The sequence below is a fragment of the Mus caroli genome, chromosome 12 (genome assembly GCF_900094665.2).
Source record: "Mus caroli chromosome 12, CAROLI_EIJ_v1.1, whole genome shotgun sequence".
In the NCBI taxonomy this organism is placed as follows: domain Eukaryota; kingdom Metazoa; phylum Chordata; class Mammalia; order Rodentia; family Muridae; genus Mus; species Mus caroli.
The window spans coordinates 71,278,856-71,306,590 of NC_034581.1; the positions used below are offsets into that span (position 1 = coordinate 71,278,856).

Genomic DNA, 27,735 nt, shown 5'->3' on the forward strand with positions numbered 1-27,735 from the left:
CCTCCCTTCTTTCCTTCCTTCCTTCCTTCCTTCCTTCCTTCCTTCCTTCCTTCCTTCCTTTTTTTTCCTCTCTTTTAGCTTACATCCTAACTCTTCCTTTGGGACTTGACTCAAGTTCCACAGCTTCCTAAGCTAGAACCCTCACCACAGAGAATTAATTACTCTTACCCCTACATTTCTAAACGTAATATTATACATATGATAAGCATATGCTATATATCTTAGTCCACACTGTTTGAATGTTGATGGGGACACGATGATACCAGTCCAAACCCTGCAAACCAAACCACTTGGAGCATGAAGGACCAACCAGGCTATACAATCATCCTACCCACTTAGTATTCAGTTACCACTCAGAGTGTGTTACTTGACAGTTTTTGTTGGTTTGTTAAAAAATACACAGATGGGGCTGGAGAGATGGCTCAATGGTTAAGACTGACTGCTCTTCCAGAGGTCCTGAGTTCAATTCCCAGAAACCACATGGTGGCTCACAACCATCTGTAGTGGGATTTGATGCCCTCTTCTGGGGTGTCTGAAAACAGTTACAGGGTACTCATATACAGAAAATAAATAAATAATTCTTTTTAAAAATGAATACGCATATGTAACTTTACAGTTGTGTACCTCCTTCCCATGGCCATAAGTCATCTGAATCTGACACATGTATTCTCAGTTACCTAGTACAGTGTGTTCTTACACATGATACACTAAAAACCGTTCATGTGCTGGGCATGGTGGCGCACGCCTTAAATCCCAGCACTCGGGAGGCAAAGGCAGGCGGATTTCTGAGTTCAAGGCCAGCCTGGTCTACAAAGTGAATTCCAGGACAGCCAGAGATATACAGAGAAACCCTGCCTCTAAAAACAAAAAACAAAAAACAAAAAACAAAAAACAAAAAACAAAAAACAAAAAACAAAGCATGTCTTCAGGATTTTTGATGAAGGCGAGGCAGTGGCTGCCCCACGACTTTGTTACTTAGCAATGCCCTTGCTCTCTATCTCCACAGCAGCACCCTCTTTCCGTGGCTCTGTCCGCTACATTGAACACAGATGATGGCTCCAACCTGGGGCTCATTAAATCATATCAAAATAAAACCAATACCTGAGGAAATACTATTGTGTCTAACGAACCCAAAACCAAACATGGGAAGTTGTGAGTTGCTTGGTTAGTTTTGCTTAATTAACATCTGACCCCTGCTCAGTGTTGTCTGGCTGCATGTCTACCTTGCCACTGGGTGCCCGATCACCATCCACCATCGCAAGCTGCTCAGGTAAGACAGAATGTGATCCGAGGGTCTCTGCTGGGCCAGAATTCAAGGTTCCTTGGAGCTTTGGCCTGGCCAGAATGGCCAAAATGTTATCAGCTCTCTGAAGGGAAGCCAGTGTAGGGCCAATAGCCTCAGTGTCTCCGCACCCCCACCCCCACCCCACCCCGGTCCCCACTCCCCACCGTTGTAGTGACTTTGCTAGCAGCAGCAGTTGCTGCGGGTGGCCAAAAGCTGTGGCCATAGCCACTAAGCAAATGGCGGGAAGCAGCTGCGGGAAGCAGCTGCGGGAAGCAGCTGCGGGAAGGGGGCGCACTCCCAGTCTGCTGAGCAGATCTGAGGTCCAGCAATGAATGATTCTGGAGAGAAACTCTTCCCCAGAGTGTTATAGCGCTGTAAAACAGCCAGCCTCAGACGATTCTTGGTGAAACAATTTGTGTACTTTATTTCATGTGGACCTTATAAACGTTTTGGGAGGAGGGTGGAATCCAGAAGTAAATGCTTTCCATTGGCTCAGTCTGAGATGTTAGGGATGCTCTATTTGCATGGGGAAGTCCCTCTGTGACTGATTGTCACGGCCCTCTCAATGGGGTGTCATGGTTACACGTTCCAGGACAGGTAGAGCTTATCAGGGAGCTGGTTCCACGCCTACTATTCTCAATTCTGAGCTTCCCTGGCGTTTTGAATCTGCTTCAACTCTACCAGTTCTCCTATCTGGTAGCAAAATCCACTCGCCCCACACAAGGTCATTCCTGCTAAAATACCAGGAAGGAGAGAAGGGAGATGGAAGAATGGGAGGAAAGACACAGAATTGCTCAGGCTCTGAAAATAAACTGGAACACAAGCCAGAAAATCAAAGAGCCATGGAGAGATGGTTAGGACAGAATCATGTCCTGGGAGTAAATATTCAACGGAACAATGGGAAGAGTGTTGGGTTCAAAAAAATCCAACAAGAGGTAAGCCAAGAGGGAAAATCATTAAGAGGAGGAAGAGAAGGAGGAAGAGGAAGAGGAGGAGGAAGAGGAGGAGGAAGAGGAGGAGGAGGAAGAGGAGGAGGAGGAAGAGGAGGAGGAGGAAGAGGAAGAAGAGGAGAAGAGGAGGAAGGAGAAGAAGAAGAAGAAGAAGAAGAAGAAGAAGAAGAAGAAGAAGAAGAAGAAGAAGAAGAAGAAGAAGAAGANAAGAAGAAGAAGAAGAAGAAGAAGAAGAAGAAGAAGAAGAAGAAGAAGAAGAAGAAGAAGAAGAAGAAGAAGAAGAAGAAGAAGAAGAAGAAACCAAAGGCTCAGCTTCCTCGAATCCCTCTTCAGTGGACCGCTAAGGATCATCAGCTGCGTTCAACTGCCTTTTCTATGACAGCATATGGATGCTTGTTTTCTACTACTCTAGACTTTAGTTCCCAGAGAGAGTTCATCTGTAAATATTTGGCCCAACATTTTTATGTCTGTGTACTACAGTCTCACAACACCAGCAGTCTTATTAAACACACAAACCTAGTTAGAGATTCTAAGTACCAGCCTCCGAAACTGTGAGGTGTGACCCCAAGTGAAGAATGGAAGAACCACAAAAGATTTGGCACCAGCAAAAGATTTCTGAAGATGCAGTGATCAACTCTTGAATCAATTATGTGAGTCTGAGGTGTCTATGGCTGTGCTGGGCTGTGCCGTGTCATGGGACTTCGCTGCATTGCTGGCCCTCAGTATTCAGACGCTGTACCCCTGCTTCCTGGAGCACAGTTGTATGTGATTGGCTGCAATGTCTTCGCTACACATACAGTTTTGTATCGTTGAAACTTAATAGCTTAATTACAGGAAAATACGACTTTAGATATTTTCTACGATTGTTTATCAGAAGGTCACTCAGATGCTGTCAGTCCTCAGAAGTTGGGTATTAAATTAATGTGACATTGGATTGTACTGTGACAAATTGTTTGACTTTTTTTTTTTTTTTAAGTTGAGGATGTAGCTCAGTGGGTAGAGTGATGACTTAGCATGCAGAAAGCCCCAGATTCAATCATCAACAGTATTTAAATTGTCAGTGGTGGTCCATACCTGTAATTCTAACATTCAGGCAGTGAAGGTAGGAATATTGGAAGATCAAGATCAGATGGAGACATGGCTCAGTGGTTAAGAGTACTGGCTAAGCCGGGCGTGGTGGTGCACGCCTTTAATCCCAGCACTTGGGAGGCAGAGGCAGGAGGATTTCTGAGTTCGAGGCCAGCCTGGTCTACAGAGTGAGTTCCAGGACAGCCAGGGCTACACAGAGAAACCCTGTCTCGAAAAACAAAAACAAAAAAAAAAAGAGTACTGGCTACTCTTCCAAAGGAACCTGTTCCCAGCACCTACAAGGCAACTAACTGCACTAACAATTCAGGGAATCCAGTGCCCTCTTTTGGCCTCTGTGGGTATTGCATGCACCCAGTGCCCAGATTTACATGCAGAGAAAATACCATAAAATGTAAACACATAAAACACATAAAATTTAAAAATAAAGGGGGGAAAAAGTTCAGTGTCACTCTTAGCTTCATATGGAATTCAAAGCTAACCTAAGATACTTTTAAAACTCTAAAGACAATGATGAAAATAATAAAAAAAAAGATTTTTCATTAAATGAATTTTGACTTGGGATTAGGACATAATTTCCAATGATTTCTGAAATGACCCTAAACATACTTCTACCGTTATGTAATATGTATTTATATAATGTGGTATTCTCAGTACTGCTGATTATAAAATCAAAATATTGATCAACTTTTGAAAACATCAAGGACACCTGCATCCTGCAGCATCAAACGCTCAGCAAACGTTCGGTTCTTGATATAAAACAAATGAACACATTCATCTCATCAGCATGCAAATCTGCTTCAGTCGTTAATGAATAATCAAATATAGTGTACTAAAGAGTTATTTTGAAGTTGATTTATGACTTACTTTGAGTAAACATCTGACTCATATACTTGGTGTGTATGCTTGTATACCTGGGATCATTTAAAACTTTTGGGGTGAAAAGAAGCCATAAACAGAAAAAACCTAAGTAATCCTGACGTAAGCAGACTTTTGGGGTTTGAAAAAGAATTCTCTAGAAACAATGGCTACTTAAGATACCACAGAGACACTTTTTTTCCTTTTAAGATCTTTTTATACCTGGATTTTCTGGGCTTGTTGAATGGATGACCCCGGGGTACTCACGCCCTTCATTTAGTTATTTTTAGCACGAGGAAAATCATCTTTTTGCCTCAGAAAACTGAAATCAGAGATAGACAACTTCATCAGCTCACGTGCAACCGAAAAGCATGTTCTAAATCTTGTCCAGTCTCCCTGCTTCCTTTCCTCCTGGCACTTTATCTCTGCCCGTGGTTTGGTTCAGTCTTCTCTGCATCTCCCGTCCTCCTGCCTTGGCGGGAGGCAGAGTGGAACTTAGAACTTTGGTGCCGGAGAGCGCGTTACATAATATCGAGCTCGGAGATTTCCTGCGCTGTAGTTAGCTACCTCTCCCAGTTAGCCTCCCACGTAGTCTAGTATGTTCTTTAGGTTCTCCGGACTCACCTAAATCATCAAACTAACACTTACAAGTTACTTAACAAGAGATAGACTGACTATCTCTTATACCTCTCACAACAACTTGGGGAACACGGAATAGTTCCATTTTCCAAATGAGGAAAAGGACCCAGGAAAGTTACTTCGCTTGCCCAGCACACTGAAGAGCACTTGCTACAATGTATTGTGATCTCTGGGTTTTCTCCCCTTCTCTAGAATCTGAGTCTCTTGAAGACAGAATCTCAAATATAAAATTATATGAATTAAATCCCTGAGCTTTACTATATTAGTATTTAATACATTTAATATTTAAATATTATCTTATTACTTCATGTATATATATGATATATATGTGTGTATACTTTTATATACATATATATTGAATACCATTTTTTCTTTATTTTTATTTCATGTGCAATGTTGTTGTTGTTTTTTCTTCTTTTTTTGTCTCTATGATTGCCTATGTGAGCGTGTTAGATTCCCTGGAAGGTGAGGTTACAGACAGTTGTGAGCTGTCATGTGGGTGCTGAGAATTGAACCCCGGTCCTCTGGAAGAACAGCCAGTGTTCTTAACCACTGAGCCATTTCCCCAGCCCCTTGAATACCATTAATTTTTTTCAATGAAAGGCCCTCTGTTGTATGTATCTCAAGTATTAACTGATTGGTAAGGGAGACCTGAAAAGCCTCACTGTCAGAAGAGTTAGCAACCTTCCTTCAGCTCAAAGAAACAAATGTTTTTTTTTCTTGTTTGTTTTCTGTTGCTGTAACAAAATACCCAAGGTTGTGTACTTTAAATAGAAGAGATTTATTTGCCTTACAGTTTGGAGATCCCAGAACAGAGCTCTTGTTATGTATTAATTTCCACTGTGGGCCTTTTAGGTATATAAAACATGGCAGACGCCATCATTGTGAAAAATGTATGTAAGAGGGAGAGTTCACAATAACACAGGAAGCCAGAGAGTAAAAAACCAGAATCTTTCTATTTTATAACACCCTACCAGCAGGGTCCCATGATAATCACATTTTCCAAAAGTACTCTAGCTGGGCAGTGGTGGTATACACCTTTAATCCCAGCATTTAGGAGGCAAAGACAGGTGGATTCTGAGTTCGAGGCCGGCCTGGTCTACAGAGTGAGTTCCAGGACAGCCAGGGCTACACAGAGAAACCCTGTCTCAAAAACAAAGAAAGAAACAAACAAAACCCCTTAAAATTTAAGATGCTGAAGACATGGCTCGGTGGTTAAGAGCACTGGCTGATCTTTCAGAGGTTCTGAGTTCGATTCCCAGCAACTGTATGGTGGCTTATGAATCTGATATCCTCTTCCAGCATGCAGACATCCATGCAGACAGCACACTCAGACCTAACAAAAGAAACAAGGTGGTGCGCCAATGGCCTTCTCTCTGCCTGCTTCTTACTCTGCCTTACTTCTTACTGATCCTGCCACCTTTTCAACATGGCCACCCTGGAACTAACTGAAAGTAGGAGGTGTTGCTGACCTTCCAGTAATGAGGTGACAAGCTAGCCTCCAGGTTTATGGATCACTTCCTAGAGAGTGGTGAGGTGGTATGGTCACATGACATCAGGCACACTGTCCCCTTGCCTTGGGCGGAACCTTTCTTCAGAACTTGCCATGAAAACGTGGCAGCAATGTATTCTCAGTGATTTATGGATGTTTCTTTGGACTTTAACTCTTTTGTTGCTAGGCTTTTTTGGAGATGGGGATCTCACTGGATAGCCCAGCCTCTCCTCAAGTTCTGATACACATATACACACCACCTTTGTTTGTTTTGTTATGTATGAATGCTCTGTCTGCATGTACGCCTGAAGAGCATTACAGATGGTTGTGAGCCACCATAGGGTCACTGGAAATTGAACTCAGAACCTCTGGAATTACAGCCTGAGATCTTCCGTATACACATCTCATACAAGTATAAGCTACTATACCTAGCTCAAACATTTTAATAAGTAATATATTTAATTTATAAAATTAGTTAACAGCAGGGGTGAGTCCACATGGTGGATAGTACATACATGGAGGTCAAAGGGCAATTTTCAGAAGTTCTTGCCTTCTACCTGAAGCAGTGTCTCTTGTTTCTGCTGTCGCTGAGGAAACCAGGCTAGCTTCCAGCCAATTCTCCAGTCTTTGCATGCGGATCCTCCAGCACCATGTCTGCCTGCATACTGCTATGCTTCCCATCATGCTGGTAACAGACTAAACTTCAGAGACTGTAAGCCAGTCCCAACTAAATGCTTTCCTTTATAAGAGCTGCTGTGGTTATGGTGTCTCTTCATAGCAATAGAAGGCTGACTGCGACAGTGGGTGATGACAAGAAAAACCAGGAGGAAGAGAAATGAAGCAACCAAGCCCGGGGCTGCAGAAGTGGGCTGGCCTTTGAACGTGCATCAAGGAATTTGTCCTTTATTCTGAGAGAATGGGAACTCGGTGGGGTTTTAAAGTGCTGGGACAATGAGATTTATAATTACTGCTACATCTTTTTTGTTTGTTTGTTTTTGTTTTTCAAGACAGTTGGCACTGGCTATCACAGTCACAGAACAACATACCCCAGCTTTTGCAAGCCTGGCTATGAACTCCCTCTGGTTCACAAGGAGGATTTTTTTTTTTTTTTTTTTTTTTTTTGGTCAGGAGAAAGGTGCTCAAAGAGCAGGAAGCAGTTGCAAAGCCTCCCTGCGTTTTCTGGCCAGGAGATAACTTTCCAAGGCTACACCCTGAAGGAAAACAGCCATTTGCTCTCTCCAGGACATCCTCTGGTGCCAGCATCCTCTCACCAAGCTCACTCTAAAGAAGCCCCTGTACAGAATCACTCATGTCCGCATCCATAGCATATAGGTTAAAACAATACCAATTTCTTTTCCTAATTTATATCTCTTCACATTTAAAGTTAACAGGTTTCTTTCTTTTTGTTGTTGTTGCTTTGGTTTAAGTTTTTTCTTTTTTCTTTTTCTGAGACAGTGTTTCTCTGTGTAGCATTCACCCTGTAGAGCAGGCTGGCCTGGAACTCACAGAGATCAGACTGCCTCTGCCTCTGCCTCCTGAATGCTCGGATCCAAGTCGCACACCACCACTGCCTAGCACTAAAGTTATTTTTAAGACCCACGAGTCACAGGTAGATGCTCACGTAGCTAAAACATTTGTGAATCCTTTTATAAAATAGTCCTGGGAGGGAGGTCCATTTGTTAATGTAATAACTTTACAGACCAGATAATTGGAGCTCAACCACTAAGCAAGAGTATGGCTCTCCTGCTATTATGATACGGCTGGGAGCTGGAGAAATGGCTCACAGTTAGGAGTTATTGCTGCTTACCCAGAGGACCCTAGGCTGGTTCCCAGCATCCACAACTGTAACTCTACCGCCAGGGTATCCAACACCCTTTTCTGGCCTCCTTAGACCTCTCTCTCTCTCTCTCTCTCTCTCTCTCTCTCTCCCTCTCTTTCTCTCCCTCTCTCATACACACGCACAGAGACAGAGAGAAAACCAACCTTAAAAACAAACAACAAACCCCCCTTAACTCTAAAATCACATTATTTCCCAAAGACATGCACCTTTTTCCCAGTTGAAGTCAAAAGCGCTCCTTTCTACCCAACCCTCATCTCTAGATTCCATTGACTTCTGTGACTGAGTCACTTTGTAGGCGTTTCCCTGCTTACCCTTCTATAGGAAGAACAGGAGGCTCTCAGCTTCACTCTCCTTACACCGCAAATACACCAACAATTCCAAACGCCTCCCTCAGAGTCAATACAGCACACAGCGATCATACAGACAGGATTAAAATAAAACAAAAACTACTCTGAGGGCTCCTGTATCCTTGGGGTACACTTCGCAGCAGGGCAAGGAGCCCACACAATAAAATCCCATCTAAAACCCAGTTGTGTTTTGCTGATTAAATCCACTCCAATTCACACAACAATTTAGGAGAAAAGCCTACATAGAAGTGATCGCGGTGTTTGGGAAAGAAAGCGATGAGAGCCGAAGAAAATGGAAATTTTCCAAAAGGAACTGGGGCCGAATCTCCCAAATGTGTGTGTTTGAAACACTGTAGCTCATCAGAACAGAGGAAGCAAGCTGCCCAAAGCAGCCTCCAGGAGGGAAGAAGGCACAGCTCTGCTCGGAAGGAAGCCAAACTGAACCAAATGGCTTTGTCCGCCTGTCTAATCCTACCTTATTTTTTGGTGCTAGAGATTAAACTCACACCCCGCGGCCTCCTCTACCACTGAGCTGCACCGCAGGCTGGGGCTGCCAGGTGCTCTCGCTCTCAACCAGATTCACCCTGTGCTTCCTGACTTCACCTAGCTGGGGCTGCGTCATCCAGCATAGTAAGGTGATATCAGGTAAGGACAGCCACGGGTTCTTATTTCACACTTTCCTTGAGACGATGGAAAGAATGACATACACCTTCCCTGAACAGGCAGTGAAACTGGCAATGTTACCACCCAGCCTTGGAGACACTTCTTTAACCCTTTAAAGAAAGAACAGAGAGGAGACACTATTGGTATACTGTGTGGTCCTTCAACCTCTTGGCTTTGGGCATCATAAAAGTCTTAGGGGAAAAAAGAGACTCGAGAGGCTAAACTCCTATGCCTTAAGCATATAATAAGTTTTATATATGTGTTTTCCTTTCCAGGATATCCTCTGGTGCGAGCATCCTCTCAACAGGCTCTGTCTTAACGATGCCCCTGGACAGAATCATTCAGCTACACATCTGTATCTGATGGTTGAAACCCTACCAATTTCTCAAAAATAGACCGGGTGGTGGTGATGCATGCCCTTAACCCCAGCACTGGGGAGAGAGAGGCAGGAGAATTTCTGTGAGTCCAAGGACAGCCTAATTCTATTGAGCGAGTGCCGGGAGAGTCAGGGCTACACAGAGAAACACTGTCTTGAAAAACCAAAACAACACACAAATTAAAAATGAATAAATAAATAAAGCCAGGTGTTCATACCTGTAATGCCAGGTGTGAAAGGCTGAGGCAGGAGGATCACCATGAGTTTAAAGTCATCTGAGTTATTGAGCTCCCGGCCTGTGTAGGCTACAGAGTAGAACTCTGTCTCAACAAACCAAATGTAAGATAAAATGGAAAAGGATGGAGCTTTCAAACTGTACTCTTTAAGGAAAGCTTTACTCTTGTCTAATGGCGTAGTTCAGCAATTGAATGGAAAAATTGGTTATTTTAACATTTAGATTCACCTAAATCAGTTCCCAAGAGACCATCTCATTCATAAACTGTAACCTCTACATATATTTGACATACAAACTGAGGTCACATTTTTAAAAGATTACTATGGGTAGGGTGGTGTCCTGGGGAGGAGGGAGGAGGGGGGAGGGGGAGAGGGGAGGGAGGAACATTATGGATGGAAACAATGATTTCTGCAAACTTTGTTTTATACAGTTATAAATAAGGAAAAGAAAACAAAAGGTTTTTTTTTCTTTTTTAAAAACCATTTGCTCATTTTACTTCACAACTGTTGATTGCTCTGGGTGGGTACAACCCTCCTGCTTGTAGCCTCTCTTTCCCTTTCTTTCACCTGTCACCTTCAGATCTATTTATTTATCTCCCTGTTACTGTAATCACACTTGAATTTCTGGTCCTGTTTACCCACCCCAGCCCGCATTCTAGTCTTACTTGGCATCTCCCTTCCTGAAGGTGACTAGATTCGAATGGAGGCCTTGGTGGATAGCCCTTAGATCTTTATCCTCTCTGTGACTATAGGCTTCCTCTCCACCCCCACCCCTGCCCTGGATCATCTTGTCTAACTATAATGGCGTTCTGGGTAGTAAAAAGACACCTGTAATTTTGTATTTTGTCTTTCATGATCCTAAACACAAAACCACTTCATGCCAAAGGATATGTTTTGTGACCATCCCGTAAGTGTGTGTGTGTGTGTGTGTGTGTGTGTGTGTGTGTGTGTGTATTTGGGGGTGGGGGGTATTGTCCTGTATGGCAGCTACTGATGTAGAGGCAGAAAGTTTTTCATCTCCCCCTAGTGGTTCCTCTCGGTATCTGCCTTTCTTATTTCTGACTTCTCCCAGTTCCATCCCAACAAATAGGTGCAGAAATAATCCTCAAGCAAGAATCTGGCACCACTTTCTCTTCACCTTTCAACGACTCTTGACCACACAAAGAGCACAAGCGTAGCCTCCGCCCACTCACCTGCACTATGTAATTTCTCTTCCGTTTTGAGACAGAATCTTATGCAACCAAGATGGGCTTCTGGTTCTTGTGTAGCTGAGGATGACTTGGACTTCAGTTCCTTCTGAGTACCCAGGGTTACAGATGTGTGACACCACACCTAGTTTATGTGGTACTGAAGACTGAACTGGAGCGTTCTGCATGCCAGGCAGATGTTCTATCAAGTTGTGTTACACCCCTAGCTCTATACTATCTGCTTCTTGTGCATTCTTCAGGGTGCAGTTTTAATATGTGCATCCCGTGTGTGTGTGTGTGTGTGTGTGTGTGTGTGTGTGTGTGTGTGTGTGTGTGTGTGTGTGTGGTGCCTGAAGAGGTCAGAACAGGGAGCACCTCGTGGAACTTGTGAACCACCATGTGGGAACTGAACCCAGGTCCTTTGCAAGGGCAGCAGGTGCTCTTGAACCTCTGAGCCAGCTCTCCAGCACAGGTACAAATTAGACCCTGATCCCCTGCCTCAGAATGGCCTCTCCATTTGTACCCCACATTGCAGCCTGCCAGGACTTCGCTATGCATATTTGGACTCATTTTATTTCTGACCGTTTTGTGAGGGTCTGGCGAGCAGGAAAGCAGTGTCTTTTTCATGTTCTGAACCATGCAGTTCCTCACACACATCAAACACATTCAATAACTATCTATAGAATTGAATAAGATAGATATAATGACGAATACAATTTAAAAGCTGCCATTGGACTTTGAAAACAAACATTAAAGGTGGAGTCAGAGAATTGGATTGATAAGCTTAGCTCAATAAGAACAGAATAAGAGCTGCATGTATTTATTATATTATTATTATGTTTTCTGAGACAATGTTTCTTTGTGTAGCCATGAATTTCCTAGAAATTACTCTGTAAAGCAGACTGGCCTTGAACTTAGAGATCTACCTGCCTTTGCCTCTCAAGCACTGGGATCAGAGGTGTCCGGCTTTGCTTGTGTTATTTTACATTTTTCTTTTTTTCTTTTTTTTGTTTTTTGTTTTTGTTTTTTTGTTTTTTGTTTTTCGAGACAAGGTTTCTCTGTGTAGCACTGGCTGTCCTGGAACTCACTCTGTAGACCAGGCTGGCCTCGAACTCAGAAATTCGCCTGCCTCTGCCTCCCAAGTGCTGGGATTAAAGGTGTGTGCCACCACGTCCGGCTTATTTTACATTTTTCTACTAGTTACATTTTAAAAGATGAAATGAACTTTAATAAAAGGATTGTTGTCTTTCACCTGCTCAAGGAAGGAACAAAATTCATCCTTAACTGACCTGTGCACCATGCACAATCCCTACAAATACCTTAATGGTACTAAGATTTTAGTTGTGAGATTCAGATGATGCAGAATGTGCAGCTCTGGCGAGATTCATCCTTCGGGGCTGAAGTGACCTAATGTTCCAGCCCTCTGCCTCTTGAAGCTGTTTCCGGAGACTTGCTTCCAAAACAGCTCCAGGAATAGCTGATGATTCCAGACGATCTCGCTTCATCTAACCTTTCAAACAGATCCAATCAAAACTTCCGTCAAGCCCTGAGCCTTCTAAGCATACAGAGACTGGATAACAAATGCTAAAGCTAGCTTTCCTAAGTCCAACCAAGTTTTCTAACTTTCCTACCCATCCCTACCCCTTTAAAGAATCTTTGTCATCCCTATTCAGCAGCTGAAGTTGAGGGGAGTCGTCATCCCTATTCCTTGGGTTTGGGTGTCTGGTTATGGTTATTTTATAAATTATAGATAGGTTGTCATTTTAAGGGGTAACTTGAAAATGATCATAATTTTGAACAGGAAGGAAGTAGATGGGATACATTCCTAAATTTATTCTTTTGTTTTGTTTTGTTTTTTTGAGACAGGGTTTCTCTGTGTAGTCCTGGCTGTCCTGGAACTCACTGGGATTACTGCCTGGCTACTAAATTTATTCTTTTTTTTTTTTTTTTAAATTTATTATATGTAAGTACACTGTAGCTGTCTTCAGACACTCCAGAAGAGGGCGCCATATCTCATTTCGGATGGTTGTGAGCCACCATGTGGTTGCTGGGATTTGAATTCTGGACCTTTGGAAGAGCAGTTGGGTGCTCTTACCCACTGAGCCATCTCACCAGCCCCCTAAATTTATTCTTAAGCAAAGCATTATATAGCCACAATCTTCTATTGGTAGAAATCTTTATAATTGATACAAATTGAAGTTATAATTTTTCATTGGTACAGAATTTATAGATTGATGCAAATTTAAAGTTTTCATTGGTATGAATTTCTTTTATTGATACAAAATCTGAAATTAATATTGTTACTCTTAGATAGGCATTGTGCCTATGCAACTCATTTAAGAATACAAGACTTAGACCCAGTCCTAATAACTGCTATTACAAACTGTTTATGATGATTAAGTAAAACAGGTTAAGGGGCAGATAATAAACTCATGGTTATATTAGATTCTGATCTAACTATATTAAGGTGCTTTCTATAATATTCAAATAGAAATAGCTATCAAGGTTTAACAACTCAGATATGCTTTATATAGATAATCTTCAAAGACATCAGAAATCAGAGAATATGACATTTAATATTAATTCATTATTAAAGATCACTTGACTAGAGACATGTCTGCTCCCAACAGTATTCCCTTCTTGGTTCAAAGAAGAAATTGAGCATCAAAACCTCCATGTGGAGTTGCTTCAATTATCGCAAAATAGCCACTAGACAAAAATTACCCTATTCATCGATAGACAAAAAAAAAAAAAAAAAAGCCCAAGAAAGGAAAGGGCACACAGTGCAGCATAGGCGACAGTTTAGCTCTGCCAGGTCAAAGTAAACAAACCTGAGTAAACTCAGGTCCTGAGTTCAAATCCCAACAACCACATGGTGGCTCACAATCATCTGTAATGAGATCTGGTGCCCTTTTCTGGTGTGTCTGAAGACAGCTACAGTGTACTTACATATAATAAATAAATAAATCTTTAAAAAAAATTTGGACAGAAAGAGTGAGATGTTGGGAATTGGTTCTAATGCATTCTTCCAGACCTGAGGGTCTCTGCTCCTAGCTGGCTTCGATTGGGAATAAAGATTTGCTGTACAGCCAATGTCTGGGAAGGGAGACGGGGCGGAACTTTTAGATTACTTGGGCAAGGGACCAGGGGAGAAAGGGGGAAGAGAGGGATCAGAGTAAAGAGCTGCAGGAGATAAGTCATCCAGCTGTACAGGGGGAAAGGGAAAGCAGCCCTGTGGGGGTGGAGGAGGTGCCCAGAAGTTTGCACTTTACATTTGTGTGCTAAGCCAGGAATACTGGAGGGCAGTGTGTGCTAGCCACAGGGAGGTTTAGAAGTGCTCAGGCACTGAGCTAGTCAAAGCATATCAAAATTAGCTGACGTGTGTGTATGTGTGTGTGTGTGTGTGTGTGTCTTTCATTGGCTAATCCAGAGCTCTTGGGCAGGTGCAGCGAGAGACCTATCAGAGGCAAAGTGGCTTAATTAACTGCTACCCTTTCTTCTTCTCTTTTCTATATATGATACTATTCCCACATACACATTTATTTCTACACACATATACTATTGACTACTGATGTGTTTATAAAATGATAAAGAGAGGGGAGATATGTTCTATGGAGGCATAGAAAAGGGTGTCTCTGTGGACCCATGCTGAGGCATCCCTTTCCCTGAGGGACCAGCCACAGGACCATATAGTATAGAATAGAGTTTATTCAGGGCATGGGGAGGGGAGTCAAGAGGGTAGAAGAGGCAGAGAAAGGCAGAGAGAGAAAGAGTAGAGAAGTAGAGGGGTGGAGGCCAGCCATGAGCATTTGGAGAGAGAGGGGAAGAATGGTCGAGAGGACAGAGCAGGGGCAGGAAGACAGGAGCAAGAGAGAGAGGAGGGGGGCAAGCAGCCCCTTTTATAGTGAGTCAGGCATACCTGGCTGCTGCCAGGTAACTGTGGGGTGTAGCTTAGAATGCTAACAACTACATTCTGGGTATCATGGAGAACAGCTGTTTTTCCTTTCCGAGGTTGTATTCCCTTACTTAATATTATAAGTCCACTCATTTTCCTACACATTTTGTGATTTCATTTTTTTCTTTAGAACTGAATAGTATTCCTTTTTTTTTTTTTTCGTTTTTTTTTTTTTTTTTTTTTTTTCCTGTGTAGCCCTGGTTGTCCTGGAACTCTCTCTATAGACCAGGCTGGCCTAAACTGCACAGAGTTCGGCCAGCCTCTGCCTCCTGAGTGTTGGGACTAACGTCATGTGCACCACTGCCCAGCCCCAATTTTTTATATATATAGATTTTTCATTTTACTTTCATCTGTTGATGGACAACTAGGTTGATCTTAATTCTTATTTTTTTTTTTTTTTTTTTTTTTTTTTTTGGGACGGGGTTTTTTGTCCCTCCCTGTCCTGGAACTCACTCTGTAGACCAGGCTGGCCTCGAACTCAGAAATCCGCCTGCCTCTGCCTCCCGAGTGCTGGGATTAAAGGCGTGAGTCACCACGCCGGGCTTTGATCTTAATTCTTGGTAGAGTAAATAAATTGGGAATAAACACCGGTGTAAATATTCCTATGTGTTCTGGGTAAATGCCCAGGAATGGAATAACAGGTTCATATGGTAATTCTAGTTTAATTTTTTGAGAAGTCACCAAACTGATTTCTACAATGGCTGTGTTAATTTGCACTCCCACCAACAGTGACTAACAAACAGTTCCTTTCTCTCCACATCCTTCCCAGCATTTGTCATCAGATTTATTGACGAGAGCCATTCCGACAGGGGTGAGATGGTATCTCAAAAATAATTTTAATGTGCACTTCCCTGATGATTAAGGACACTGAACACTTATTGGCCATGTTTGGTTTTTTTATTTTGAAAAGTGTCTATTCAATTCATTTGCCCATTTATTGACAGGCAGTTTTGTTTCCTTGGTATTTAGTTTCTGCAATTCTTATAAATTCTGGATATTTCCCTCTTGTCTGAAATATGGCTGGTAAAGATGTTTCCCATGCTGAGGACTGTCCCCCCCCCCGCCCCCCCCCCCGCCCCGCTAATTGTGTCCTTTGCTGAATAGAAACTTTTCATGAAATGTAGTCTGTTGATATTTAGTTTCTGTTAGTGTTAGTGTTCATGTGCTATTTAAAAAGTTCTTGTCCAAAGCAGAGTCTTTTTAAAAAATTTTACTTTTATTTTATGTACATTGCCTGCATGTGTGTGTGTGTGAGGGTGTCAGATCTTGGAGTTACAGACTGTTGTGAGCTGCCATGTGAGTTCTGGGAAGTGAAGTCGGGTCCTCTGGAAGAGCAGTCAGTGCTCCTAACAGCTGAGACATCTCTCCAGCTCCTCCAACCCAATATCTTGACAACTATCCCCTATGTTTTCTTCTGGAAGTTTCAGTGTTTCCTGTTTTAGATAATGGGTTTTGATCCATTTTTGAATTGATTTTTGTACAAGGCGAAAGATAAGAATCTAATTTAAATAATTTAGTAGGTTCTCGACAGCGCTCTAAGCTTCTCTTCCCAAACACCAGCTTACTCCTTCTTTGAAGTCTGATCTCTTATCTGTTATTATAGCACAAAATGGTATTTAAACTGTCATTTCAGGTTTTTTGAGTCCGGTGGAAATGGAGGCAAGAAGAAACAATTCCCTTTTTTGCTGTACTTCTGTAATTCTCCTTTTTTAATCAGAATTCAAGAAGGCGCCTATTAGAAGTTCTTTCAGGCTCAAAGCCTCTTCCTCTTTTCGACACTTCTTTGAGTCCTCAGATCTTTTCAATACCTGAAGATTTTTAAGTCCAGTACTCGGCGCACCCTCCTTACCGGTGCGTCCCGCCTAACAACCGTTGCTATGGGCGGAGACTTCTAGCCAGCTGTGGAGTCCCTAGACCGCGTGCAGCAAAATCGAAATCTCAACTCTCGCGAGGTTTCGTTTTCCGGGTGTCGCTGGGGACGTTCTCCGAAAACTGCGTGACGATGTGTGGGGACTGTGTGGAGAAGGAGTACCCCAATCGGGTGAGCAAGTGGGCGCGAAGAGCCTCCCGCAGGCTCGGTGTTCGACCGATATTCCTAGACAGGCCAGGGGCCCACTCTGCAGGTCTGTCACCCCAGTGACCCTACGTACGGGCCGCAGGTCCCCTCCCTGGTGGCTGACGTCAGCGGTCCTTCCGGTTCTGTTGCTGGGGACAACGGGGAACCCTCAAGATTACCTACCCACCCAAATTGACAGCCCCTGAGGCCCTGCCGCGATCCCGGCTTCATCCTCCAGCTCGATTTGATGGAATTCTTTTTACCTCATTCTGTCGCTGAATGAACGTCTGAGGTCATTTTAAAATCCACTTTTTTGAGACAGGTTTTGTGTAGCCCAGGCTGGTTTCGAACTCTCTATGTGCCCGAGGAGGATTTTGTTTGACTTTGATCCTCCTTCCACATACCTCTTGAACGCTGGCATTACAAGCGCGCGCCACTGGGCTCCATTTAGAAAATGTTAGGGATAGAAATGAGAGCTTGGTGCGGAGGCAAGCTTTCCACCGACTGAGCTACACTCCAGCCTCTTGTTTGAACCCACGTTTGAAGATGGTAGAACTGATCCCCAGAGAGGACCTATCACCTGCCCAAGTATGAGAGCCGAGACTAGATTGTGATCTCCCTCTCCGCCTCGTCCCGTTCTCTTTTCCTTGCGCCTTCCCTTTCCCCTTCCCTTCTTGGCACTGAGGCCTGACCCCAGGATGTGTCCCTACCAGGCAAGCACTCTGCCAACAGAACTATACCCTCAGCTCTTCTTTTAAGCCTTTGCGCCTCTCGGGCTTAGGAGGTTTTGAGGCTTGGCTCTTACTGTTCTTTCAGGGAATCGCTACTGCACATTGATGTGTGTAGCGAGTGCTTGGCTGCTCTGTGAAGGAGTGACTACCAAGGCTCTGGGGCTGCTTCTGGGCTTGCAGTTTGGGGGCGTAGGATTGACAGGCTGCTGTTTAAACGTAGTGAAAAGGAAGGTTGAGCAGGAATGGGGCTGCGGTGTTATCCATCCACATAAGGTGGGTTTGGACAATGATTTAGAGGAGGAAGAATCTGCAGGAAAATAGCAAGATGAAGGACCCTTGAATTGTCTGGGAGGGAAAACATCTTCATAGTTCTTTCTCTTAATAGTTTGTGAGTGGTGGCCACACACCTCTAATCCCAGCACTGGGGAGACAGAGGCCAGCAGATCTCCAAGTTCAAGGCCAGCCTGATCTATAGAGCTAGTTCGAGGACAGCCAGAGCTACACTGAGAAACCCTGTCTTGAAAAACAACAAAAACCCCACAAAAAAAAAAACTTTTTGAGTGATATGTAAGTCTTTTGAGATTGTTATGTTAGAGGAATTTTCATTATGGTACAACCACTTTGGTTTATAAAGTAATTACCATTCATTATCAAATTTAAATGTCCCCTGGAATGATACAGGAGTGCTTATCCTGGAAAAATGCACGTGCTCTCATCTCCTGGCAATGTGTATAAGAATGCTTGTAAGATCATTATTATTCGTCGTAGGCCAGAGCAAAACTCGTGTTCGTAAAAGGAAATGTCTTAAGAGTAGGGTTGTGGGCTGGAGAGATGGTTCAGCGGTTAAGAACGCTGACTACTCTTCTGAAAGTCCTGAGTTCAATCCTCAGCAACCACATGGTGGCTCACAACCATCTGTCATGGGATCTGATGCCCTCTTCTGGTGTGTCTGAAGACAGCTATAGTGTACTCATATAAATAAAGTAAATAAATATTAAAAAAAAAAAAAAAAGAGTAGGGTTGTGAGTGTGAATTAGCATAGAGCATCAGCTCTCCAGTGGAAGCGGCTTGGCAGTATCCAGGGACACTTGATTGTCACAGTGAAGGTGCTCCTTGACATCGAATGGGTAGAGACGAGTATTATAATGCAGTGCACAGGACAGCCATGGAACCGAAGGTCTGTATGCCCCAGTGTCAGTAGTGCAGAGGTTAAAGAACTCAGAATTACAGCAATGGGAGCACTGGAATCAGACACAGCAGCCTGACTTTAGTCTGACAGCATTGGCGAAAGAACACATGTAGTGCAGCTTTAAATGAAGCAAGCTAAACTACAGTAAGACTTTCCTGGTTGGTAAAACAAGAAGTTACTCTAAAGACATTGTGTTGATGGCTGCTAGACAGAGTCTGATCGAGAGTGGTTATATGAGGGGCCAGAGACATTGCTCGGTGATTGGTGCTTTTGCAAAGGACCTGGATTCAGTTCCTGGCATGGCAGCTAGCAACTGTCTATAACTCCAGTTCTGGGGCTCCAACTCTCTGGTCTCCGTGAGTACCAGGCAGGCACTGATAGACATGAAATAACTGTAAATCTCTCAACAACAAAAAGTCGGGGGGTAAGGGGAGGCTTCGGGAATATAAGGAGTGTTTGGGTTTTTTTACGTAACTGGTGGTTCTGCTGTTTGCTTATAATTATTATGTTTCTGCTTTTATTATTTTTCTATACTGTGTTTTAGTTCATACTCTTTTTTTTTAACTAGGTATTTTCTTCATTTACATTTCAAATGCTATCCCAAATCCCAAAAGTCCCCCATACCCACCCCCCTTTTTTTTAATCTAGCAAGGGGTTTTTAATGAGTCTTAATGATGGCCATTGCACACTGGGCACCACGAGGGAAAGTTTCCTGTGGAGGTTATTAACAGAGTTGTTAGGGGCTAGAGAGAGAGCTTAGAAGTCAAGAGCATTTAATACTGCAGCAGAGACTCCAAATTCGTTCCCACCACTCAGGCGGCTCACAGCAGCCTTTAGCTCTGGCTGAGGAGATCCAGTGCTCTCCTCTGGCCTCCACAGGCACTGCACTCATTACTTAGACACAGACAAAGACATCTACACAGTTTTTTATCTTTAAAAAAGACAGTCGGTTCATTCCTTTCTTCCCCTGCCCCCAGAAGTAGCAAGATAACTTTATTCCAGGTAAAATGCTAGTACAAATTAAAGGGAGATGCACTGGGCTGGCACTTGCCCACCAAGCCCAGCAATCTGGTTCCATCTCTAGGACTCACACAGGGAAAGACCAAGTGCTGCAAAGTGTCCCCTGACCTCCACATGTAGAGTAAGTGTGCACCTGCAAAAGGAAGAGATGGAACAAGCAGAGAGATAGACTGTCATTGGCGTTGAAGAGAAAGGACAGAGAAGTGAGTGGAGAGCCTAGAACATGCCATTCTGGTCTTTTTTTGTTTTTGTTTTTTCCGAGACAGGGTTTCTCTGTGTAGCTCTGGCTGTCCTGGAACTCACCCTGTAGACAAGACAGTCCTGGAACTCAGAAATCCGCCTGCCTCTGCCTCCCAAGTACTGGGATTAAAGGTGTGCGCCACCATGCCTGGCTGGATGTGCCATTCTGAAGCTGTCCTTCTGTTAAATAATCAAAGTGCTGCCCTGAGAGAGAGTTAAGTGCTTCTTTGGAGTTGGAGAAGACGGATTTAGAACTAATTAGTGGGTCGATATTAAGAAAGTTCCCAATGCGACTTGAGACCTGGGATGGAGAACTCTAAAGGAATTCAGTGCAGTCTTGTTTACTAGAAGCGAAGTGGCCATTTAATCCCAAGGTTAATTAAATTCAGAATTCTTTTTCCAGAGCCAGGGATTCTTCTTTCAATTAACTGGGACTCATTAAGGCTATGGCATATATTTTTAAAGATTTATTTTGTTATTCTTAATTAAAAGTATATGTGGTATACACGATGGCATATTTTAAAGAATATAAGCCACCATCCACTAATTAAAAAAAAGAAAAAGAAACAGAAACCTGGTGGGTGATGGCACAGGCCTTTTATCCCAGTAGTCAAGGCAGAGGTGGATTACTGAGTTCAAGGCCAGCTTGATCTACAGAGTGTGTTCCAGGACAGCCAGGACTACACAGAGAAACCCTGTCTTGAAGAAGAAAAAGCCCAAACAACAAAAAGACAGGTTTCTCTACATAGCCTTGGCTGACTTGGACCTCAGTCTGTATAAACCAGCCTGGTTTTATTAGGAAGCTCTTCTGTAAGCAATAAGTGATATTTAGTTATTTATCTTTGGGTAGATGTTTCTCACAGACTAGAATGCACAGAACTAAGGTCCGTTCTAGCCTCTACATGTAGTATAAGTGTGCAACCTAAAATAGATAAACAAGGGCTGGGTTCTAGCCTCCTGGCCCGTAATGCTGTACTAAGAATTTAAAATTATGCATGAGTTTACTTGAAAATAGACCACCAATTTTCTGAACCCAATTTTTAAAAATTATTGTTCCTTTGTGTGTGGGCGAGGGTGTGCATTTGCTGTGATGGGAGTCAGAGGGCAGTTCTCAGGAGCCCCTCACCTTCCAGCTTGGTAGAATAGAATTCAAGAATTCTTGATAGGGATAGAATTCAAGTTGTCAGGCTTGGACTGCCGCCACTTTTACCTAATGAACATTTCCCTATTCCACAGCCAACTTTTTAAAAACTCAGTTGTGAAGCATTTTTTTTCCAGAAAAGCATTTTGCAAACCAATTGTACCTAAAACTATATTATATTTTCTAAGATTATAACAAAATATTTTCAACCCAGTGTGAATGAAACTTGAGCTGCATATATATCTCTTCAGTTTTAGACTCTGTAATAACACAATGTTACCACAAAAAAAATGAGCCGCTAATTGAATCAGAGACAAAATCTGTGAATTAGTGATGTACAAATAAAAATTACATTTTATATACTTCATTTAAACCTTAACTTTCCAAGTTTGTGTACTCAAAAGTATCTTAATAGAATTACATGGAATTTCAATACTTTCTGGGTTGGATATGTAGTCACTGAAACAGTTGTGTATGTGTAGGGCTTCTTAAAGGACTCTGCAGTTTATAGATTTATGGTTGTAAATACCTATATTAAAAAAAGAACAATCTGGAACCTGTAGGCTAACATTCCAGTGGAAAACCAGAGCACACTATCCTGCAAGCCAGGAGAGGGAAGGAGGAAAGGGAGGGATGGAGGGAGGATGGAGTAGAGATGAATGAAATAGGGAATAGAAAAGTCATAGAGCCGGGCGTGGTGGCGCACGCCTTTAATCCCAGCACTCGGGAGGCAGAGGCAGGCGGATTTCTGAGTTCGAGGCCAGCCTGGTCTACAAAGTGAGCTCCAGGACAGCCAGGGCTATACAGAGAAACCCTGTCTCGTAAAAACCAAAAAAAAAAAAAAAAAAAAAAGAAAAGCCATAGAGAGCTCTCTCCTCCTCTGAGCTTCTCCCAGCCTTCCATGTCTCCCTCCACTTCCTGCCCCTGTCATAGATAGGGTCTCATGTCTCTCAGGCCGGCCTAGAACTCACTGTGTAGTCAAGAATGACTGCTCCTGATGCTGAGTGCTGGAATTACAGCACAGACCATCACACCCCATTTATGTGGTACTGGCTATTGAACCTAGGGCTTCATGGAAGTGCTCCCCGAGTCAAGCTAAACCACTGGCCTCATCAGCCCTCGGTTTTTAATTGTAAACCTTCCCTGACAGAACATACATAGTAGCATACATAAACCTTATAGCTACATTGACATGTATAATCTGAAATAATAATAATAATGTCTTAGGTTGTAGTCCTTGCAGTTTCAGTTTGTTTTTGTTTTTGTTTTCTCCTGCCCCTGTTCCAGGTTTTTTCAGACTTGTAAGTTTTTGTTTGGCTGATTAGTTTTGGTTTTTGAAGGCAGAATTTTTCTGTGCTGTAACTCACTCTGTAGATCAGACTAGACTCAGAGATCTGCCTCTCTGCCTTCCAAGTGCTGAGATTAAAGGCACGCACCACCATGCCTGGCCCTCAAATTTGTAAGATTTTATATTATCAAACTAATAATCTTTGCTGTCTAATTTTCCTAGTTTTTAGCCATTTCTTTTTGTTTATATACCTTTACAAGTCTTTAGCAGAGTTTTATGTAAATCACATTTTCTAAGTGTCCTTAACAGCCCAGGCCAGCCTGGGCTATACAGTGAGACCCTGTGTAAAACAAAGAGTGGAGCCAATAGACTTGATTGGACACCTCATGAACATATGAATAGACTCCAGGAAGATTAGTAATCACTGGAAGAAGGCAAATTAAAACTGTGCTAAGATTTCTACTTATGTCATTAGAAAAGAAAAACAATGTGTTCAATAGCTAGGGTTGGAAAAATGTGCAGTGACTGGGAACAACACATTGCTGACAGAAGTGTGAAATGGAGAACCCCTTGTGTGAGGGAGAGGGGCGGCTCTGTGGAAAAGAGCATTTATTGCTCTATTAATTTAATTCCCAGCAGCCGTATGTCAGGCAGTTCATAACTGCCTGTAGTCTAGCTCCAGGGGTAGCCAAGATCTCTGGCCTCCATGGGCACCGCCATCCACCTGTACAAACCCACACACAGACCACACACATTCTTCACATTTTTTTTAAAGAAAAGGAGAACTTGGGAGAAGCATCTGATATCGTCTTACGAAGTTCAGCATACCACTTAAAACTAACCAATGTGACCCAGAAATGGAATTTGTAGGTATTTACCCAAGAGAAGAGAAGACGTGTGTCTACACAAGACTTGTACATGAATCTTTATAATTGCTTTATTCATTATAGTCCCAAACTGAAATCAACTCAGATGCTCACCAACAGCTAACTATAGAACACTACTTAGCAAGAAAAAGCAATAATAAGCAGAGATGTTATGCTGAGAACAAGGAGTCAGAAACAAAAGAATATTCTAATCCATTTGCATAATTCTGGAGCATGAAAGATTGGAAAGAGAACACCATCTCTGGGGCTGAGATGCTGATGGTGTTAGACTACGAAGAGTGGAGAACTTCTGGGGAAATAGAAATAGGCAATATCATAATAAGGGTGGTACTCACTTGATATATACATCATTCTCTGTCCTGGTGTGCTTTCTGTTGCTGTGATAAAACACCTTGAACAAAAACAACTTGGGGAGGAAAGGGTTTATTTGGTTTACATTGCCTCAGAGTCTGTGTTTGGGGGAAGTCAGGCAAGAGCCAAGTTTACTGGGTTTTCTCCTATGGCTTGATCAGCTTGCCTTCTTATACAACCTAGAACCTACCACCTGCAGTCACTAATCAAGAAAATGTTCAAGAAATGTTCAAATCCCAGCAACCACATGGTGGCTCACAACCATCTGTAATGAGATCTGATGCCCTCTTCTGGAGTGTCTGAAGACAGCTACAGTGTACTTACATATAATAAATAAGTAAATCTTTAAAAAGAAAAGAAAAGAAAATGTCCCCACACATGTCCACAGGCCAATCTATTGGACACAGGTCCTCAAGTGAGATTTTTCTCTTTCCTGATCTATTTGTATCAAGTTGACAAAAACAAACCATCACATTTACCTTTACAATTACTCTTTGTAAACTATTCTCAGTAATGTTTTCTTTTAAAAAAATTAAAAAGTGTATCATTAGTTCCTAGTAGCTCAAAGTTTACAAATCCAAGGTTTGGTTTTTTTTTCCTTCAAAATATTAGTCAAGGTGTTTATGACATCACCTCTCCAAACTATATGGTCATGTCTTTGTTCTTGCTCTAGAACTACGCTCTTCCTTAACACATAGAGGTAAGACACCCTCAGAAGGGAGAGATTAATTGTGGTACAGGAACCAGGAGAACTTTGCTATGGTATTTAAGGTGGCTCTTCCTGAACTATGTGTATAAAACCATATTTGGCTCACCATCGCTGTAGTATGGCATCAGGTACACAGGTGCTTTGGAGAAATGATTTTTATATCACTTTAACTATTAAAATCACTCAATTGGGGGCTGGTGAGATGGCTCAGTGGGTAAGAGCACCCGACTGCTCTTCCGAAGGTCCGGAGTTCAAATCCCAGCAACCACATGGTGGCTCACAACCATCCGTAACAAGATCTGATTCTCTCTTCTGGTGTGTCTGAAGACAGCTACAGTGTACTTACATATAATCAATAAATAAATCTTAAAATAAAATAAAATAAAATAAAATCACTCAATTGGGCAGGAGAGATGGCTCAGTGGATAAAAGAGCTTGCTGTTCAAGCCTAACGACCTGAGTTCAATCCTCAGAACTAACATAAAGGTGGGAGGACTCCACATGCACACTGCCCCACCCCCATAATAAAATACATATTTTTACAAATAAAAATATTCAGTGTTGCTTGCAATTGGATTGGATAATCTGTAAAATAGTTTTCACATTAATAGAGTCTTTAGCAGAGATTTCTCTTTAAGCCAGCAATGTTTAGTTTCTCCATGCCAAAGCAGAAGCCTCCGTTCCCTGGGCACTGCTGTGTGAGTCTGATCCGTTGAAGCCTTTACCCTTCTCTGCTGCAGTCACACACACAAAGGCTAACGGCTGTAGGCGGATTCGCTGGTTTGTTTTGTGGTATTAGCAAAGGCGCGAGAAGAAGCCTTTCAACAGTGTATACGCTTTCCTTTAGTAGTGACTTGTTTGTATTTTGATTGACTTAATCCTAGTTTTTTGGCCGATCATTTAAAAATACTTCTAAAACTCTCTGATTTACTTTTTGTATGGAATATTGTTTTCCCCTGCTATTGTAAGTATTTGGACTTAGTTCTCTTACATTTGTTTGCTCTGTGATACAGGGATTGCAGCTGAGGCTTCACAGATGCTGGGCAAATGCTCTACCACTGAGCCACATCCCCAGCCCTATGCCTCTCTGGCAAACATACTTGTAGTCCTTAGAAGGTCATGGACTTCACATGTGCATCGAGTGTCCTTATAAGTAGTCATTCTGTAGGAAGGCTAGTTACTTTAAAAAGCACCTTGAGCAGATGTGTTCTGGCTGTGTCTTTGGCCTGTAGAGACTTTGAGTCATTTAGTCAGTTTCACCAAAGCTTTCAAACTGTAAGAGAGTTCCTGCTCTCATACTGTAGGGCACCACCTGTCTGGAGAATGGATCGTTCTTACTGAACTTCGCAGGCTGCGCAGTGTGCAGTAAGCGGGACTTTATGCTGATCACAAACAGATCCCTGAAAGAGGAAGATGGAGAAGAAATAGTTACCTATGACCGTAAGTAGAGTTTGTTTTGAAATGCAGATCTGTTAGCAGGAATCAGCTTTCCGAAGTTGGTGTGTTGTATGGGTGCTCTGAGGGCACGTTTAGTGCTGTGTTACAGTGCCTGGTTACTGCTATGTTACTGAGAGGAAAATACAGTTAGGACTCCTTTACCCAGCATCTCCACACTGTGAATAGCATAACATGGCGGTCTAAGTGTGATCTTCCTGCTTCTGCCTCTTCAGCACTGAGATTATAGATGTGTGCCACACCATGCCCAGCCAGTTGTAAAGACTTTATAGGGCTGGTGAGATGGCTCAGTGGGTAAGAGCACCCGACTGCTCTTCCAAAGGTCCGGAGTTCAAATCCCAGCAACCACATGGTGGCTAACAACCATCCGTAACAAGATCTGACTCCCTCTTCTGGAGTGTCTGAAGACAGCTACAGTGTACTTACATATAATAAATAAATCTTTAAAAAAAAAACGACTTTATATCACCTCAAATGAGATGACTTCTTGGTTGTTGTTTGTATGTTTGTTTTTTTTTTTTTCTTTTTTTTTTGAGGTAAGATCTCATTTTGTAGCTCAGGCTAGTCCAGAACTCATTCTATAGCCCAAGCTTCCTGGAACTCATGGCTGTCCTGCCTCAGCTACCCAAGTGCTAGAATTAAAGGCATGAGCCACTACTCCTAGCCAGGTATTTTTTTTAAACCTTGGATTCATGGGTTTAAATTTAGTGGAATGGGGTTCTCTAGTAGGCATAAAGGCCAGGACCAGCCTGGTGTGGTGGTCACCCCTGCTGACCCAGCACTCAGGTGGTGGAAGGGGGATCAGAGGGCCAAAGGCAAGCAGGGCTGAAGAGTAGGGGAGGGGGGAAAGAGAGGGGGAGAGTGTCACAGTATAGCACCATTTTCCCTGGTACTGAATGACACTGGCATGCTTTGGTATTTCCTGCTTTGCTCTGGCCTCCTGTCCCACTGTCCATCTCTTGCGTCCTTCTCTTGCTTTTATCCTCAACCCTAGTGTCTTTGTTTTGGCAGATCTGTGTAAGAATTGTCATCATGTAGTAGCCAGACACGAGTATACATTCAGCATCATGGATGAATTTCAGGTAATGTATATGAGGGTATTGTTGAGGAGGGACACAGACTCTAAAGTACTCTTGAGCATCTATACATAAGTTTTGTAGTGAAGTGCTAGCAGTTATTACTGCTGTCCACTCCTGTCTTTACCTGTGCATGCTGGGAAAATTTAAAGGTGGGTGGATCTGTGCATCTTCACCTGAATCACAAATCAAAAATGTGTGCTTTACAGTGACATTCCAGTCCTGTCATCTTATTTAATTAACCCATTATGGGTTCTCAAAAAAAGATTTAACAGATTTGTTTTGTGTGTGTGTGTTTGCCTCTGTGTGTGCCCGTGTGTGTGCCCGTGTGTGTGTGTGTGTGTGTGTGTGTGTACCACCTGAACTGCCCCCATAGAACAGAAGAAGGCCCTAGATTCCCTAGAAGTAGAGTAACAGATGGTTGTGAGCCACCTTGTGGGTGGTAGGAACTGAACCTGGGTCTTCGCAAAAGCAGCAAATGTTCTTCGCAGTCTCTCTAGCCTGCCATTACAGCAGCAAGTGTGAGCCATCTCTCTAGCCTGCCATTACAGCAGCAAGTGTGAGCCATCTCTCTAGCCTGCCATTACAGCAGCAAATGTGAGTCGTCTCTCTAGCCTGCCATTACAGCAGCAAGTGTGAGCCATCTCTCTAGCCTGCCATTGCAGCAGCAAGTGTGAGCC

At 42.8% G+C, this 27,735-nt stretch overlaps 1 protein-coding gene across 1 annotated transcript in view; it reads left to right on the forward strand.

Annotated features, from left to right (window-relative positions):
• Window positions 1-16,844: 16,844 nt before the first annotated feature.
• Churc1 (churchill domain containing 1) overlaps window positions 16,845-27,735 on the forward strand; it is a 17,097-nt gene continuing 6,206 nt past the window's right edge. The window contains exons 1-3 of the mRNA XM_021178674.2: window positions 16,845-16,953; window positions 25,829-25,964; window positions 26,991-27,061. Of these exons, the coding sequence (XP_021034333.1) occupies window positions 16,915-16,953; window positions 25,829-25,964; window positions 26,991-27,061 (246 nt within the window). The 5' untranslated portion in view covers window positions 16,845-16,914. The remainder of the gene's footprint in view (window positions 16,954-25,828; window positions 25,965-26,990; window positions 27,062-27,735) is intronic.